We start from the raw sequence: 18,319 nt of genomic DNA on the forward strand, positions 1-18,319 counted from the left end.
CTGAAAGGTTTCCCGTGTTGAGGTGGAACTAGCACTGGAGGATTCGTTAAATATTTCTTAATTTCATCTAGGGCTAACTGCTGCTCAGCTCCCCATACAAATTCCTGATTGGCCTTCAATTTAAGTAATGGACTGAAAGCCTTGATCTTACCCGACAGATTAGATATGAATCTTCTAATGAAATTAATATTACCGATCAAAGATTGCAATTCAGTTTTATTGGCAGGAGCAACCACCTTGTTAATTGCATCAATAGACTTCCTACTGATTTCGATGCCCCGCTGATGCACCATAAAACCCAAGAATTGACCTGCCGATACACCAAATGCACATTTATTAGGATTCATCTTCAATCCATGCTTCCTTGTGCACTCCAGTATCTTTTGTAGATCGGCTAGATGTTTTGTGATATCTCCAGACTTAATCACTACATCATCAATGTAGATTTCCACTAATGTGCCGATGTATTCATGAAAAATAAAGTTCATAGCTCTTTGATAAGTAGCGCCGGCATTTTTCAAACCAAACGTCATGACTATCCACTCAAACAACCCTACATGACCTGGACATCTGAAAGCAGTCTTGGGAATATCTTCTTCAGCCATGAATATTTGATTGTAACCTGCATTACCATCCATGAAGCTGATAATTTGATGTCCGGCTGCAGCATCAATCAATAAATCGGCAATCGGCATTGGATAACCATCCATCGGTGTGGCTTTGTTGAGATTCCTGAAATCAATACAAACACGAAGTTTTCCATTTTTCTTATAAACAGGAACCACATTAGAAATTCACTCTGCATATCGATACTGCCGAATAAACTTTGCCTCAATTAATTTAGTTATTTCGGCCTTAATGTCAGGAAGTATATTAGGGTTGCATCGGCGCGCTGGCTGCTGATGTGGCCAAAATCCAGATTTGATAGGTAACCGATGTTCAACTATCGATCGGTCTAATCCAGGCATCTCAGTATAATCCTAAGCAAAACAATCTTTATACTCTTTTAACAAATCAGTTATTTGCTGCTTACACTCGGAATCTAACTTAGCACAAATAAAAGTAGGTCTTGGCCTATCGCCATCACCAATATCTACTTTTACTAAATCATCTGCCGATGTGAACCCTTGACCTAATTTTCCATCATCGGCAAACCTATCCATTAAAACTCTTCTTCAGAACCGGCTGCTTGGATCGGTGGAATTTCATAATCAGCAACTCTAAGGAACTCTTTTTCTCAAACTTCTCCTGATATGCATTTAGTTCGCTCATAAGTATCTGATTCTGCCGATGCGATGATATAAGAAGAATCACCAGGGACAACCTCAATCTTATCCCTAATCCACTGTACAAGGTATTGATGCATTGTAGAAGGAACACAACAATTAGCATGAATCCAATCTCTCCCTAGAAGCAGATTATATGCACCCTTGCCATTAATAACAAAGAACGTTGTCGGCAAGGTTTTGCTGCCGATGGTCAATTCAACGCATACTGCCCCTTTAGCTGGTGACACATTGCCTTCAAAATCCTTCAGCATCATATCGGTTTTGGTCAAGTCTTGATCTCCCTTACCAAGTTTCCGATACATCACATAAGGCATAATATTAATCGTAGCCCCTCCATCGATAAGTATCTTAGATACAGGCTGTCCATCAACTCTGCCTTTCACAAACAAAGCCTTAAGATGCTGTCTCTCGTTATCGGTAGGTTTCTCAAAAACAGCCATCATCGGATCTAGTGTCAACTGAGCTACTTGATCAGAGAGAACAACTTCTTCCTCATTATCAGATAGTGCCAAAAACTTCATCGGCAACATGAATACCATATTAACATCTGCCGATGGACCCTTATTTTTGTGTTTTACCTGCCACTACTGATGACCAGACCTCTCATTAGAGGAATTTTCCTCTCGGTATAAATCCTCCTGATGCTCACGTTGCATCCTTCTTTTCTGTGTATTTGTCAGACCCTCCGAGCACCATCGAGGAAACTTGGTTTTCCAAACCGGCTGATAATAGGTCCCAGTTGATTCTACACGGCGTATATTAGGGTCCCTGTAGAATATTTCTTCATCGAGAACTCTTGCGTTTGCCATTTCCTCCAGCTCCTCTTGATTCCTTGGAAAATATCCAGCGCGTTTACCAAGCCTCTCATGTACACTAAGTCTACCCCCAGCCGATCATGCACTGATGCTCTACCTCTGATCGGCTCATTGATAAATAAACCCTGATTGTCAGGCTGAAACCTCTTTCTGACCGATTGACCCCATAATAACCATTGCACTCAGGGCAATTTTCAACAGTTGGCAATCTAATACCTTCTTCCCAGCAATGGATGAAAAACGGGAACCTCCAATGATCTTTATGCCGATACCATTCTTCCCAACATCTCTCTTCTTGCTGTTATTGATATCGGTCCTTACGCTGACGCCAACCCTCCTGCTGCCTTCGATGGGTAATCACAATGCCAGGTCGAGGAGGGTTTTTGGAACTACTGCTTTCTCCCAACAAACCCTTACTTTTTGCATCATCGGTAGTTATCCGATGTTGGGGATCCACTGATACGTTTTTCTCAGCAGCCTCTGACGTCAATACCTTGGTCTTCCCTTTGGCCTCCAACATATTTGCTAGAAAAGGGTGTTGATCAATTTTCATCGGCTTCTGGGCCTTGGAAGTACCAAACTTAATTCTCCCAGATTCAATAGCCGATTGTAACTGTTGCCTGAACACCTTGCACTCATTTGTACTGTGCGAAGTTACATTGTGCCATTTGCAGTACAAGATCTTCTTCAACTCTTCTGTCGATGGGATCACATGATTAGGTGACCTCTTAATTTGGCCCTCTTGAAGCAGAAGATCAAATATCTTGTCGGCCTTGGTGATATCAAAGGTACACTTTTCTGGCTCTTTCTGACCAAAGGGACAAGATATCGGCTTTTTATTTTTAACCCACTCAGCTAAGCCGATAACTGGTTCTTCATCAGAATCAGAATCTCCTACTTCTTCAACAAATGATACTTTTTTACTCCAATTCTTTTTAGGTTCAAAGACCCTAGTATCTTGATCAGAGATCCTTTGCACAAGATGACTAAGGCTTTCAAACTCCTGAGAAGCATATCTGTCTTTAAGATGTGGCAATAACCCTTGGAAAGCCAGATCGGCAAGCTGCCGATCATCCAGCACCAGGCTATAGCACTTATTTTTTACATCTCGTAGCCTTTGCACAAAGCTTTCTACCGATTCATCATTACGCTATCTCAATTTTACTAAATCGGTAAGCTTCTTTTCATAGATTCCAGCAAAGAAATACTTATGAAATTGTTTTTCTAGATCAGCCCAAGTAATAATAGAATTTGGTGGTAATGAAATAAACCATGTAAATGTCGATCCAGACAAAGATGATGAAAATAATCGAACTCTTAATTCATCTCTGCTAGCTGCCTCTCCACATTGAATAATGAAGCGATTGGCGTGTTCCATTGTTGATGTATCATCTTGCCTAGAGAATTTAGTGAAATCTGGTACCTTGTACCGATTTGGGAGAGAAATTAAATCATATGCAGGAGGGTATGGAGTCCGATAAGAATAAGTATTGACCTTGGGCTTTATCCCAAACTGATCCTTCATAATTTCTGCTATCTTATCGGCCCAAAAAGCATCAGCCTTCTGCTGACGAACTGGCTAAATTTCTATAGGAGGTACCTGCTGATATCCCTCCACATATCTTTGTGGCCCACGATCTCCAGTAATCGGCATATTTGCCGTTACTTGTGGTCCATTAACCTGCTGGAAAGGATTCATCGGCTGAGCTGCCGATGCTTGATTCTGGAAACCAGCTTGCATATGACCTTGTTGAATCCCTGCAACCTGCTGATTTTGCTAAACTGCATGTTGAACAGGTAACTGTCCTAACCAACCATTATTAGAACTCATCGGTACAAAACTTACCGATGGCTGGTAATTTGCTGACATTGTTGGATAATTATAACCAGCTTGAGGCATGAACTGAACCCCAGTTTGACTTATAGCAGGGGCTTTCTGCTGCATCGGCAGTAAGCTTGCCGATGGACTTGAATTGTGTGTTTGAACCAAAGGCATCTGGAAACCTCCTGGAGTTGGTTGCACAGTAGTTGCTGTGGCATATTCAGGCACTTGAGTCATCGGCAAAACAGCCGATGGTATAGGAGCTTTTCCTACTGCATCAAACACTTGAGGTAACCCAGAATTGAAAGCAGATGACTCCGGAGGCATACCATATCCCCACCAACTAGCAGGAATCTGGCTATTCTGAGACACAGGGCCGGACATAGCTGATGCCGATAGATCTGTATTAAGCTGAACTCGTCCTCCTGGTAGTACCAGATCTGATAGTATCGGTGTAGATTGAATATTAGGTAAGCCTGCCGATACTGGAGGAGAAGTAACTTCTGTACCCACAACGGCCGAGGGAGCCGATGGAGTATTGACAGATGCCGGCTCTAGTTGGTGATAGGCAGGCCCAACGTAATGCGGTGACGCTTGTCTTTCTTTGAGAGTTCGAACCACAGCATTATGAACAGTATTGGACAGCACATTGGAATGATTAATCAAAGCATGATTTACTGCAGAATTAACCATCTCTTGAAGTTTACCAGGATTGGAGTCAAAGGTAACCTGCCGAGGCAAGGCAAATCTTGCTTCTAGATGACTTGTCCACTTTTGTTCAGGCTAAATGATCTCAGACAAAGCTGCCTGTATTCTTCTATAGCCTTTTCCATGGCCTGCCTCTGCTCTTCCTTAAGATCTTCTTCTGATACCGCGATAATGTTCCCTGAATCGATCTCGGAATTGATCATATTGATCGGATTGATTGGTCCCACCGGGCGTGCCAAAAGATGTGTTAATGCAAAAGTGGATCTACAAACACAAAGGGCTAATACCCGAATCGATATCCAAAGCGTGCCAGTCGATTTGACCTGTTAATCGACAAGGATGAAGATACGAGCACTTTGGTCCTGACAACAGCGATACGCCCGGAAGTCACGGCCAAGAGGTACTCACACGGAACTCGAGAATCGCCGAAGGTCACACTGAAACGATGCAACTCACCGAATCAATGAGAACTCGTAAAAAGAAAAAATATGCAAATTGACGAAGTCGCCGAAAAGTAAGTAGATGCAAATAGGAGTAAAAATTGGTTTTGATATTGATTGATATATATATTACATTGCTCCTCAATCTATATTTATACCCTGATCTAAAGAGACATAACCAAAATACAACTAGGACACCAAGTCCATATCTAAGGAAACACATGACTCTTTACATGAATTATACTCTAACAAATATAGAAAAGGAAATCAACTCCTATCTATTTCCCTGTCCGCTTCAATTACGATGGAAATCTCACCAACCTCCTTTCCATCGGCATACTTCCTGTTTCATCGGCAGTAGTCTTCAAGCCTCCCTTCATCGGCATCGACAATAACATCTCCAACCTTATCGGCAACGCCCGAGTAAATCAACTTTTCCATCGATCACCACCATTCATCGGCAACCATCTTTACAAGCTGATTTTCATCGGCTGTCAACGTATACAGTAACTTTCCACCTGCCGATTAGCCCACTCTGATCATTTTGACACGTGCAAAAAACGGTGTCAACAGGCACCAACTTCTTAAGATGAAAATCAGGGACGTCCCTCCCCTTGGTCAAATCATTGATTGATCTCATGATCATGATTCTCTATCGATCAGGCAATGCAAGAGGGTTGTTGGGGTCATTCAGTGAGGGTTGGCATTAGGGATAAAACGGACGAAAAAATCCCGTTTCGTTTTCTATGTTTATCTCGCACGTTTTTGTATTCTCAAAAAGAAAATGTGAAAAGGACATGCGAAACGGGACGAGGTGTTTCTTTATCGGTTTTTGCATGATCTCGTTTTTAGGTGGGATCGATAGACATGGATTCATCATGTATTTTGAATACAAGATAAGCTTGAGCATTCCGGCAGACGTTCGGAACGCGACGCAGCTCCCACACCTGTGCCTAATGCACGTCACTCCCTTCGCCCCACGCCAAATCCCGCTATGTAGGCCGCGTTCGTCCAGACAGAGCTCCGCGCCTGCAGCCGACGCCCACCCGCATCGCGCGCCAGCGTCTGGAACCGCGTCCGCACGTAAACCACGGCGGCGCCCCCGCAGTAGCACCAGGCCTGTCGTGCCCATCCTACGCTCGCACGTGAACCACGATGATGCCCCCGCAGTAGCATCAGGCCGTTGTCCGCCATCCACCAGCGCGCATTGCAACATGTGCAACACTAGATCTACTTTTGAAACATAAAGATGAAACCTTTGCAACATACAACTGAAATAGATGAAATATTTGAAATAAGCTCTTGAAACATGTGTGTATAGCCATAGCTACATAGGTAACTCAGATCCACTTTTGCAACATAAGTCTGAAACATCTGAACTATATGAAAACAAACACTTAAAACATGTGTGTGCAACTATAGCAAACATATGCAACACTTGAAACATACGTCTGAAACAACTCAAACACTTTGAACATAGGATTGAAACATGCGTATATTGTCATTGCAAAATATAAAACATCCCAGATCTACTTTTATAACATCTAGATGAAACAATTGAAACATAAGTCCAAAACGCTGGAACACTTGAAACACAGCGTAGTCGACGGCCACAACCTACCTGGTGGGGAACTCTGGTAGCTAGCAAGCTCGGGTTAGTAGGACGTCGAGAGCAACGGTCCAGTGTACACCCCAAGCGCAGTGCGCAGGCCTCCCCTTCCTGCTGATGGTCACGTTGGATGGGGGTTGCAGGTGCAGGCCCCCCTACCTCTCCTTTTGCGACGAGCGAGGTGGATGGGCATGGCGCGGGGCACAGAGCAGTGCGGGATGTGTCCGGGCGAGGCGACGAAGAGAAAGGGTGGGCGGGAGGTGCCCACGGAGCCCAGTCACGGACTCGCGACGCTGCAGTGATATTTTTTAAGAAAGCCTCGTGGGCATCGCGGCCCACCAACGAGGCCGTTCGGACGGACGGACATCCTAGACAGAGCTTTACCGTTGTTATTATAGTACCTTTCTAAAATGAAAAATTAGATTTCTACGACAAATGTTAATTAAAAGTTTGGAAAGTCCTCAATGAGGGGGTCTAAAAAAATCGTGGTGGGGACACTTTTGGCAGGGGTGGAGCTTCCCTTGGAAAAATTGGGTGATGGCCTCTAAAAAATGGAATGCCTTATGATTTAGAAGTGAGGGAGTACAAATTTGATATTATTTTAATTGAATATAATATCCATTAATTGTAAATTTATAATTATCAAAATATAATGTAAAATATATGAATAGTAAAAAATAATTTAGAAAGCCATGTTTTCCGACTATGACTTGTAAACTGGACTGATAAAGTACTTAGTAGTTTGAAAAATATATAGATGTCTGTCTTAGAAAGGGGAGACAACTAAACGTGGAACATTTCTAGAGGCGCGCTTTGTAGTATATAAGGTAGTTACTAGCTTTAAGAAAATTTCTTCAATAACATTAACTTTTAGCTATAATTTTTAGTGCGTAGCTCGTAATATGGATAACTTTACGTGACTGTCACATAATTTTAAAATATGTGTAGAAATCTAGTTCTTATCTAGAGATAGCTTTTCTCTTCCTTGTATTAAATTAATATTATGCTTAGAGGTTAGAGCTAACTCATAAGTCAACATTGGAGTTGTCCTAATTATCATTTAAAGAGTCATTTGAATAAAAATTGTTCTCTATATCTTTTCACCTACCAATGACTCATTTATATCTTATGCACAAATCTAAAAGACATCCCGTTCTTTTATTTTTGGCTAATGAGAAATTTTAAATAAAAGAAAATATCATTTAAAGATCTAATTAAAAAAAGGCTGTCTTCGTGGCTGAGGCGGCATCGCCAGTAAAGCCTGACAGCCCGAGGATCTTCTCTCGTTTTTTTTTTCTTTTCTGGCTAGCAGCCTAGCAGTCTAGCAGCACCTGGCTGAGGCGGCATCGCTAGCTGTCCGCGTCGCTCGCTCCTCTCCCTCCGTCCGCCGCACCGTCGCCGAGCGCCGCCCCGCGCCGGAGACGTCCTGCCTTCTTGCCGCCGACGAGCGCCGCCCCGCTGTTCCTTCCGCGGTTCCGCCCCAGCCTCTGCATCCGAATCTCCCACGAAGCTGTCAAGGCGATGGCGGCGACCGGCGGCGTTTCAGCTGACGATGTCCCGATCCTGCAGGCAGAGAACCTCACCAGCAACGTCAAGTCCATCTACTACAGGTCTGCCTCTCTCTTCCTCCGCCCCCTCCCCATGCGCTCGATCCGATCTGGAGGTGCGCTTAGTTTAATGTTAGGTTTGATCTGGATTTAGCGAGATCTCTTGGACTGGTAGCCTAACCACGGGGTAATTTACGTCCCCTGTATATTGGGGAGTTTTGCTGGTAAAGGTTGGACTATAGAGTGTTTAAATGCTGATCAGAGAGGAAGAAGGGAGTTGTGAGTTCATAAATTGAAATATCTTTTCCTACAATTTTGATGTCAAGTTGCAGAGGGATTTAGTAAATTTTGTTATAGGTGAATTGCTCCTTACTATAGATGCCTAGTTGAATCTGCTACTTATAATTAACTGGATTTGAGTTGCTCTTCGTGCTATTACATTGCTAGGCCTAGGGACTAGGGATTAAATTCTGCAATGCTTGACGAATAGTGGAGTTCGTACTGTTATCCATGAGCACTGAGCTATTATCTGCTAAGACTTGTGTATTCTGTTGAGAAGTGAGAACTGCCCCTTTGATTCGCTAGAGTTGTGAGTTGATAACTTGAAATATTTTTTCCTACAAGTTGTGGAGGTCACTTTTGAGAGATTTAGTAAATATTAACTGTTTTGTGACCGGTTAGTTGCTCCTTTCTATGTTGAATTATCTGGACCCGCTTTGTTCTCCATGCTATTACATTGCTAGGCCTAAGAACTAGGGATTGAATTCCATGATGCTTGATGAATAGTGAAGTTCATGCTGTTATCCATGAGCACTGAGCAGTTATCTGATATGACTTTTTAATTCTGTTGAGAGGTGAGAACTACCCCTTAGAACCGCTAGGCACGTTCAGTGTGCAAAGGGTTTTGTGGTTTTAGTGTTGCGCTTGGCCATAAAGGGTTTTTATTCTTTAGCATGCTTTGCAGAGAATATTCACACTTTAGTGAGTATAATTGGATCAACTGAACATGTACATAGTATTCCTTATAATCAGGTTTAAGGCACAATGTAAAACTCATGAAGATATTATTTTGTGTGTGATGACATACCCCTCAACTTCCCCTTCTAATATATCATAAGGACCTCATATGTTGAACATGCCTGACTGATTTGCTATTTTAACTATGGTGGTTTATCCTAAACATGAGGTATTTTCATGTTACAGTCGAACATTCTTGTCGATCATTGGTGGAGTTGTTGCTGGAATCTGGGGATTCACAGGCTTGACGGGATTTGTCTTCTACTTTCTGATAATGATGGTTGCATCTATTGGGCTCTTAGCGAAGTCAAAGTTTTCAGTCCAGACATACTTCGATAGTTGGACTAGGATTTCAGTTGAAGGAGTTTTTGGTGGTCTTATGGTAAGCCTTGTTTACTGCCATGTCATATTCTGTTGCTTATCATGTTGTTTAATGATGTCCTAATACAGTGCAATTTCCTTTGCAGTCATTTGTGCTGTTCTGGACGTATCCTTTTTCTTTGATAATTTATAAAGAGTCTTGTCCATACTCCATTTCTCTTCTTCATGTGCTTATATAGATAGGTTGAATATTGCTTACAGCTGGGATGGTAAACCAACATATTCATACTCTACTGGTTGCATATTGGGTAACATACTGCTATTACTGAAAGCCTACCAACGAATATTTCAGATTTCTGCTTACTGCTGCCATCAAATTTGTCAAGGTGGAATATAAATGAAAATTCAATATTTTAGACAATCATACAAACCAATCCCTGAACGGGCAAAGCAGTTTATTTTCCTAATCACTAAACATGTTTATGCATCTTTCCTGTCTATATTCAACTGTTTCAGTGTTGGTCCTTTTCTTCTTGAGTTCATCCTTGACGAGAGATATAGATTTGCTTATGACATTGTTCACATCTTCTGATGGACATAGAAAGATCTACTCGCCAAAGAAAACGCAGAATTTCATATGACGTTGAACATTCCCAATGGACTCTTGTACACTCAATTTTTGTATTGGTAATTGATATAATCTTTAGTGAGACTATCAATGTAGACCTAAGCAAAGCTCATGAACTGATGTAGCAGTTCCTTTCCTTGGATGATCTGTAGCAGTTGCGATTTGTCATTTCCAGTAATGAATATAAACTTTGATTGATGGACACTCAGATTTTGCTGGCACAATCATGTGAAATGAATTCATCTCCTGTTTTATTGGCGCATTGTCCTCAGGTTTGTGTTATGTTTGCTATTTGTGGCGGTACACACTATATCGATGCTTCAACTGACAGCCATGTTATTTCCAGATCAAAATGCCTTGCCTTAATGAAGCTGCTCGGCCTGCTTAGCGTAGCTCAGTCCTGCCCAATCTAACAGAACCCATCTCATCTGAGAGGGTTATCGGGCCGAAATGTTTAAATGGGCCTAAGCCCAGAGCCAAACTTCCGAACGCATCTTCCTCTCCCCATGCCGCATCCCGCAGCCAGAACCCTAGCCTCGTCGCCATGGCCGCCTCCTTGCTCCGCTCAGGCCACCGCCTCTTCCTCCGCCGCCATCGCCTTTCCGCGGCATTCTCCACCGCTGCGGCCGAGGAGCTCATCGACGTCCGCAAGCTTCCCACTGACTACGACCCCTCCACCTTCGACCCGTCCTCCCCCTCCCGCCCGCCGCCGTCCGACCGCGTGTGGCGTCTCGTCGAGGAGGTCTCCTCCCTGACCCTCGCGGAGACCGCCGCTCTCTCCTCTCTCCTCCTCCGCCGCCTCGACATCCCCTCCGCACCACCCATCGCCATCCTCAACTCCGCCGCGGGGCTGGGCGGCGGCGGCGGCGCCACGGCCGGCGCGGCGGGGGAGAAGGCGGCGGCGGCAGCCGAGAAGACGGTCTTCGAGCTGCGGCTGGAGGCGTTCGACGCGGCGAGCAAGATCAAGGTGATCAAGGAGATCCGGTCGTTCACTGACCTGGGGCTGAAGGAGGCCAAGGAGCTGGTGGAGAAGGCGCCTGCGGTGATCAAGGGCGGCGTATCCAAGGAGGAGGCTGAGGCGATTGTTGAGAAGATGAAGGCAGTTGGCGCCAAGGTCATTATGGACTGATCAAAACAAGCCTTTTCAGTGGTGAGATCCGGAAAATTTATGCTCCATTTCAGATCAACTTTAAGTGCAAGGAGGGATGAGTGGCTTGTGGACAATTCTTCTCTATGAACTTGTGGAAATTGTTGTGGCACAGCACAAATAGGTTTTCAAGCACGTTAATCAAATGAACTGTGATCCTGCAATGCTATAGGGTATTGTATCAATCACTCATCATTATATATGTTGTGGGATGGAAAGGAACTATTTCATTGCTATTTGCTATGAAAGATTTTGTTGTGGGGTTAAAATGACCTAGTTAGTTATACTGTTCATAAGCTGTTGTTCGCTTATGCTGAAATTTGGCTTATGCTGATGTTTATGTTGAAATGTTGTGAGAGGAAAACACTGTTCCGTGGCTGAAAAGTAGTGCTGAATAAGCTCAAGCGAACACCCGATAACATTTTGATCTTGTTTCTGTGAATTCACATATCGTTTCTTACTGCATACAACTTAGTTGTTGACTGTTGCTATGTGCAGGTGCTGTTGACAGTCTTAGTTTGTATCCTTTTCATGTCCGCCAGCTCCATGCGCTTCTCTATTCTCAGGGTTGATGCTGCATGCTGCTTGGTTCGGCACTGTTACTGAAATTTTGAGGCTCAACGGTCTTCAACTTTCTTCAACTATTAATGCCATGATGTGTTTCCTCTTATTCTGTTGAGGAATAGCCTTCACTAACTGGAAACATGGAATAAATTATTTTCAAAATTGAGATAAAAAGCATGCACAGTTGGAGTATTACAGCATGTGTAGTTCTACTTCTGGACTTGTGGTTGGCAAATGCTTGTATGCCTATATTCTGGTTGATGTCATGCCCCAGTCTCCCCTGTCTCCTTATCTATCCTCTGTATCTCTGCAAAGATATCATATGAATTGGTGCCCAGTGCTCCAATGTAACCATGTTGTGGCTCATGATTTACATTCAGTACCTTTTGAGAGAGATATCATGATTTGGGAACATAATACCTTTCTCAAATTTTAATCCTTTGTTGTGTGGAAATCTTATGCTGGTGATTTGAACTTTTAAGTTCACCAGATCTTAGGGCCTGCATGGCTTAGGCCCCTGTAGCAACTTCTGCAGAGGAGCCGGATGAGCTCTACCAAACACTTTAGGAAGACGGACCATTGAGCCGGAGCTATTTTTAAGCCAGGAGCTGGAGCCACCAAAAGTGGTTGCTTCTCAGGTGCTCATGCCTACCAAACAGACCCGTAGTCACTTACGAGCCGTTCGGCTGATGGTTTCTGCGACTGATAAGTCGGCTGATGCTATTTTGTTGTGAGAGAAAAACACTATACCATGGCTGATAAACCGGGCTGATAAGTTTAAGCGAAGAAGTTTGTTTTCCGGCCAGTTTTTTCCTAGGGCGTGTCTAGTGCCCGAATGTCCGGACGCCCGAGCCGCTGCCCCCCTATCTCAAGTCTCGCGCCTACCGACCCACGTCTTGGGTGCTGCGCCCACCCGCTAACACATGGGGCCCGCCCACGCAGATGGGGACCGCCTCCGCCTACCTATGCTTGACACCGAGGTGTGAGCAGAAAGGCGAGGAGGGAGATGCACTTGATCTAGTTTTGAAATATCTAGATGCAACAATTGCAACATACGCCGAGGCGAGACAACAGAAAGGCAAGGAAGGAGATGCAACACTGATCTAGTTTTGAAACATCCAGATGCAACAATTGCAACATACACCGAGGCGACACAGTAGAAATGCGAGGAGGGAGATGCGACACTTGATCTAGTTTTGAGACATCCAGATGCAACAATTGCAACATACGTCTGAAAACAATTGAAACATGCGTCTGAAACACTTGCAAAAACACTTAAAAACACTTGAACCATTGTAAACATACACAACATCCAGATAAAACACTTGCATCATATGTGTGAAAACATATACAACATTCAGATAAACATACTTGCAACATACGTTAAAAAAAAGATGAAACATTGAGAATATGAGCTTGCAACGTACGTATACAACAATTGCAACCTGTGCAACATCCGATCTACTTTTGCAACATCCGTATGAAAATGCAACATACTGCTTGCAACATATGTGTACAACCATTGCAACATATACAACATCTCGATCTACTTTTGCAACATCCGTATGAAATGTAACATACCTCGGAAACATTTGAAACAGACGCTTGCAACATGTATTTTTCACCGTTCTTCCGTACGATGAAGCGCAGAGCGCGTTACGGCCGGTTCTGGCCATTTGGCAGCCGTGGATGGTGGCGCGGCCTGGCAGCGGCCAGTTGCGCCTGCACCTGGCCTAGGCCTTGCTAGCGACGGGCTCCTCTCCTGGCTGCCTTGCCTAGGCGCAGCGAAGGACGTAGCACGGCGGGGGACGGAGGCACTGCTACACTCGTCGAGCATGCGCATGGAGCTTGGAGACGGAGGACGAGGCACCGGTGACCGGGTCTGGCAGCAGCTGCAGTCGGTGGGGCGGCTGGCAGCATACCTGACGCGGAGGATTCCTCCTCTCCGCGGGAGACGGAGGTGCCATGGGGATGGGGGGCGTCGCGGGGGATGACGACAGCGGCAGCATGTCGGAGGGGCGGTGGCGCGGCGGATTGGAACGGTCGGATGGCCACATGGCGCTGTGAAGCCATGACACACTAGCCCGTGGGGATTTGATTTTTTTTTCTTGTTGAGAGCGGCGCATGCGGCAATGAGTGCACTTAATGGTAGCATTACCGTTTTTCCTAAGGAAGATAACTCATCACAGCTGGTTTATCTACAAATCTGCCGAAATGTCGTGTTATCTGTGTTGCCTCAGTTAATAATCGACACTTACAAGTCATGCGGAGCACCGAGCACGCCCGTTAGCTCCTGCATCGGCCGCCATGGTGAGTCGACGCTGAGCTGCTGGCGCAGAAAACAATGGACCAACACTAGGGTCACACAAAAGCAGGGTACAGACATACAAAGTTGCAAAACAATGGACCAACATCTGGGTCACACAAAAGCAGGCTACAGACATGCAAAGTTGTAAACTGTGGTTATCATCATTCCTTATGTTTCTGATACAATTGTCCCATTGTTTCAACAAACAACAGCAAGCACGAACACAGAACACTGGTCAGAGTTCAGCGAGTTCCCTGTACATTCAGTTCAGAGACCAGAAAGCAAGGCATCATAAACCTGTTCCAAGAGGGGCTTCTTTCTCTACAAGATCTTGCCCGCTGCGTCTTTACAAGGGATCAGATGACTCGTGCGAAAATTAGAACAAATTCAATCCATCCGATTCCAAAGGTTCCTTATCTGACGGCTCATCGCTGAAAACTCTCTCCCTTGCCTTCTCAGACTGCAAAGACGGAAACAGGTCAATAAGCTATAAATCAGTTTTCTTCCTGTGGTCAGCGACTCAGCGTTGATAAGGGGGAAAAAGGCTTGCATAGGTTTATAGAAAGCACAAACCATCTTCTGCCAGTTGCTGAAGAATGTTATAACTGCAAGAAGTAAGAACTGCACTATGGAGCCGCAGGAAATGCCCATCCAAAGCCCTTTCGCCTCCATCTTCAGAACAAAACCGAGGAAGAGTGCTGTTGGAATCCCAACGAGATAGAACGAGCCCAGGTTGACATAGGCGCCCAAGTGTTGCCACCCGCATCCTCGGGCGATACCTGATGATCACAAAACTAGAAGGGTTAGCATTTAACACCAATGTATCCTGGGAGGAACATAGAGGACATGAACAATCAGAATGCTTCTGTTGTGAAGTACAGTGGTGTCAGTCATCAAGCATTACAAAATGACAGCCACACTCTTGCGTGTTGTTTTAAGTTCAGATCGCTATTCACGTGCCCAAACACTCTTCAGAAGAAGTAAACCAAAATATGTAGCAGACAGAAATACCACTAGTAGCTAGGAGAAAAGGTGTAATTTGCATACATAGTGATGTGGAGCCTGCTTACGGTAACATCTCTGCTAGATGCGTGTTGATGAAAACACCGGCATCCATGTTCACGTAAGAGCCCATTTTTGAAGGAACAAACAAGTAACTCCCCAAGTAACAAAATTTTGCTTCCACAACACAGAATAGCATTAGTATCGTGGAACAAAGTAAAAACAGAAGCGGCATCTTACCTGGTATGAAATTGGTATGACTGACAAAAACATTAATGTTCACTTGCCACCTGACAGAGCTTGTTACCGAAATTGAGAAGAGCACGCAGATTCAATTATGCAGGTCAAACTATGGGTAAAAGGTGTAGTAATTTGGTGTAAAGAGCAAAAACAAATTGTTTCATAACTTCACAGGTATAATTGGAAGATGTCTTTTCGAGGTTCAAAAAGCAGGAAAATACTTTTCCTTTGTACTCTTTGGATGAAGAGAAAGACAGATAAACAATTTAAGAAAGTTAAGAGATGTAACCTGATAGAACACCTTGTAGACTGTCAGCAGCAACAGAGACGCACAGAAAGGGAACCATTGCATTGACATACGTGACAACATCCTTATCGCTGCTATATGCATAGCCCAAGATGTGCTGTGACGCTAACAATATAATTGTGATTATAACTGCTTCCATCACTGCAATACACATGACAACCCGAACAGATGATCGAGCTCCTTCAGGGTTACCACCACCCAATTCATTTGCTACCCTAGTGCTGCTCATTGGACAGCATAAACGAAGTTAATTGTGGCTTTGTATTGATATGGAAGTAGTATCTAGGAGTGGTTAAGCTTCTTCATACCTTGCAGCCGCTCCAAGCCCATAAGGTATAGTATACATTAACGTGATAGTCGTCAAACTGATGAAGAGAATGCAAATACTTTTAGAAAAAAGCAATGTACTGCAACTGCACGTTACTGTAGATGTGAAAGTACTTACCAGATTGAAAGAACTGAAGTTTGCAGCTCTGGATTTGGTAAAATCCCTGAGACAAGAATAAGGATCTCAAAAGACCACCATTCGAAACTATAAATTTGTGGAATAGAATTCATTAACCCAATATGGAATCTTACACAGAAGAAGAGAAAGAAGCTTGTTCTCTAAAAAAAAAAGAGAGAAGCTTAAGAACATCACTATACTTACCACAACATCAGTGCAGATGGCAGGGCTAGGCGTAGAAACACACCAACTCCTTTGAAAGCCTCAACAGTAGGAGGTGAGCGGGTTTCCTTACAAGAATTCGAACATCTGATGTAAGCAGCAAGCATAATCACATTTAACCAATATGACAAGCTTATCGCCAAAGAAGCTCCAATATACCCCAAACTGGTCTTGAACACTAATAACCAACAAAGAGGAATGTGCAAGAGCAAAGTTGCAATGGAGGACCAAAGCATAGGAAATATCAGACTCTGAGACTGTAGAAATTTTGTGAGAGGCTGGCTGATGGCGTATGCAAAGAGACCTGGAATCAGCCAGGCTATGTATCTCCCAGCTTCCTTTGAGATCAAGGGGTCCTGACCTATGAGGATCAGGAGTTTGCCTAAGAATGCCCACAGAAGTGAAATTGGAATGCTCACAACAATGAGTGTGACTATAGCTCTATAGGTGTGCATCCCCAGTTTGTCATACTGTTTTGCCCCATAGGCTTGACCGCATAGAGTTTCCAATCCACTTGCCATCCCAATCTGTTTTAGAAGCACAAAAGTTAAGTTATGGGAAGAACAATAATATTGGCTTACAGGAAGAACAATAATATTGGCAATAGTTTCATTAGATCAGAAGATAGTTGCACAAAGATAAAAAAAATGAAGACGATGCTAGTAGTTGTGCTAAATACGTGGTTACGCCAGAAGTGCTGGATAAGGAGAGCAAGTTTTTACTTGAATGAAGCATAAGTTGCTATTTTTTTTTTACTGAAAAGCATAAGTTGCTTGATGTACCCCTCGCAAGAAAAAGTCTGCTTCATGTGCCACCATTCTGCAAAGATTTATTTTAGTTGACGAAATCATGAAGGACTAACCTGCCATGCATGCATGCAAACAATTTCGGCAGAAGCATCTAGATACTTATATATTCAATAAGCTAAACCTGTATAACTTGCCTTTACAGATATATACAGTTCCTTTTTCATCAAAGAAGTTATAAAGCTTGTATCTAAAATTTCCGATGCCAGTTTCTAAATACGACGCGATGTTGAAGAATCACTGTGTAATTTCAAGGTTCCTTACCGGCTACCATGCTACATTAGATCGGAACTGTGAATACAATTCCTTCTAAATACGCTAGTTCCTTTTTTTTGTTCTCAGATTCTGTAATCACAGTAGTTACGGATTTTGAAGGAATTGTGAACTCAGCTAACATGGGGACAGGACAGTAAAACGCTTGTGTAACAAATTTAAGCACGAAGGAGACGAGAAGGCACGGTGTGCGTAATGTGAAACGTACGAGGAGGCTGAAACCGGAGACGGTGGCGAGGGAGGTGGCGATGGCGGAGGCGGAGAGCGGGAGGACGCCGGGGAGGTGGCCGACCATCATGTTGGACGCCACCTGCACCGCGTACTGCGACATGCTCACGGCCGCCATCGGCAGGGCCACGCAACCGACCTTGCCGGCTTCCCGCGCCAGCAGGTCCCTCCACCACCTCACGCCGCCGCCGCACTTCTCCTCCCGTCCGTCGCCGTTCCGCAACGTGTACTGCGGCAGAAGCGGCACCCTCTCTTCCATGGCGTCGACTCGTCGCGCGCTTCTCTCTCCCCCCTGCCTCTTCTCCCCTCCCGAGGAGTCGTTCGTGTCTGCGATTCGAGTGTCTGGACGGTGGGCGTGGTGGCGGTGGCGGTGGCGGTGGCGGGGGGCTTCTTAACGGAGACAGACGGGATTCTATATACGAAAAATAATGATTTCTGAATATATATACATATTTTACCCGGCGTGAATTAAAAGTGTATTTGTGCACCTGACCACCTGTCTTTTGTTTCCAAATTATGAGCATGTTAAAAAATGTTTTAGAGTAGTTCCCCATCCAAATGTAATGTTTTGCAAGAATGGA

General features: G+C 44.2%; 3 protein-coding genes across 5 annotated transcripts; 2 read left to right on the top strand and 1 right to left on the bottom strand.

Moving 5' to 3' along the window:
• Positions 1 to 7,930: 7,930 nt before the first annotated feature.
• Positions 7,931 to 10,404, top strand: LOC136531086 (uncharacterized). 2 transcript variants are annotated; one of them, XM_066523809.1, is made up of 4 exons: positions 7,938 to 8,293; positions 9,434 to 9,629; positions 9,715 to 9,734; positions 10,130 to 10,404. In XM_066523809.1, the coding sequence occupies exons 1-4, from the start codon at positions 8,205 to 8,207 to the stop codon at positions 10,158 to 10,160; spliced, it is 336 nt and encodes a 111-aa protein (XP_066379906.1). In that variant the 5' UTR covers positions 7,938 to 8,204; the 3' UTR covers positions 10,161 to 10,404. The 2 variants fall into 2 exon arrangements, with proteins under 2 accessions (XP_066379905.1, XP_066379906.1); XM_066523808.1 differs by lacking the exon at positions 10,130 to 10,404 and having other exon boundaries at positions 7,931 to 8,293; positions 9,715 to 10,122.
• Positions 10,405 to 10,537: 133 nt separating this feature from the next.
• LOC136531085 (uncharacterized) lies at positions 10,538 to 12,280 on the top strand. The gene is made up of 2 exons (XM_066523807.1): positions 10,538 to 11,346; positions 11,842 to 12,280. Exon 1 carries the CDS (start codon positions 10,741 to 10,743, stop codon positions 11,323 to 11,325), a length of 585 nt encoding a protein of 194 aa, XP_066379904.1. The 5' UTR covers positions 10,538 to 10,740; the 3' UTR covers positions 11,326 to 11,346; positions 11,842 to 12,280.
• Positions 12,281 to 14,375: 2,095 nt separating this feature from the next.
• On the bottom strand, positions 14,376 to 18,071 carry LOC136531088 (protein DETOXIFICATION 14-like). Of its 2 annotated transcripts, XM_066523813.1 has the most exons (7): positions 17,719 to 18,071; positions 16,414 to 16,958; positions 16,210 to 16,296; positions 16,073 to 16,129; positions 15,747 to 15,985; positions 14,789 to 14,994; positions 14,376 to 14,675 (listed from the first exon to the last, which is right to left on the bottom strand). In XM_066523813.1, exons 1-7 carry the CDS (start codon positions 17,995 to 17,997, stop codon positions 14,592 to 14,594), a joined length of 1,497 nt encoding a protein of 498 aa, XP_066379910.1. In that variant the 5' UTR covers positions 17,998 to 18,071; the 3' UTR covers positions 14,376 to 14,591. The 2 variants fall into 2 exon arrangements, 1 of the variants encoding a protein (XP_066379910.1); XR_010777960.1 differs by lacking the exon at positions 14,376 to 14,675 and having other exon boundaries at positions 14,855 to 14,994; positions 15,263 to 15,985.
• Positions 18,072 to 18,319: the final 248 nt, after the last annotated feature.

Source organism: Miscanthus floridulus, unplaced genomic scaffold, assembly GCF_019320115.1.
Source record: "Miscanthus floridulus cultivar M001 unplaced genomic scaffold, ASM1932011v1 fs_276_1_2, whole genome shotgun sequence".
NCBI classification, from domain to species: Eukaryota; Viridiplantae; Streptophyta; class Magnoliopsida; order Poales; family Poaceae; genus Miscanthus; species Miscanthus floridulus.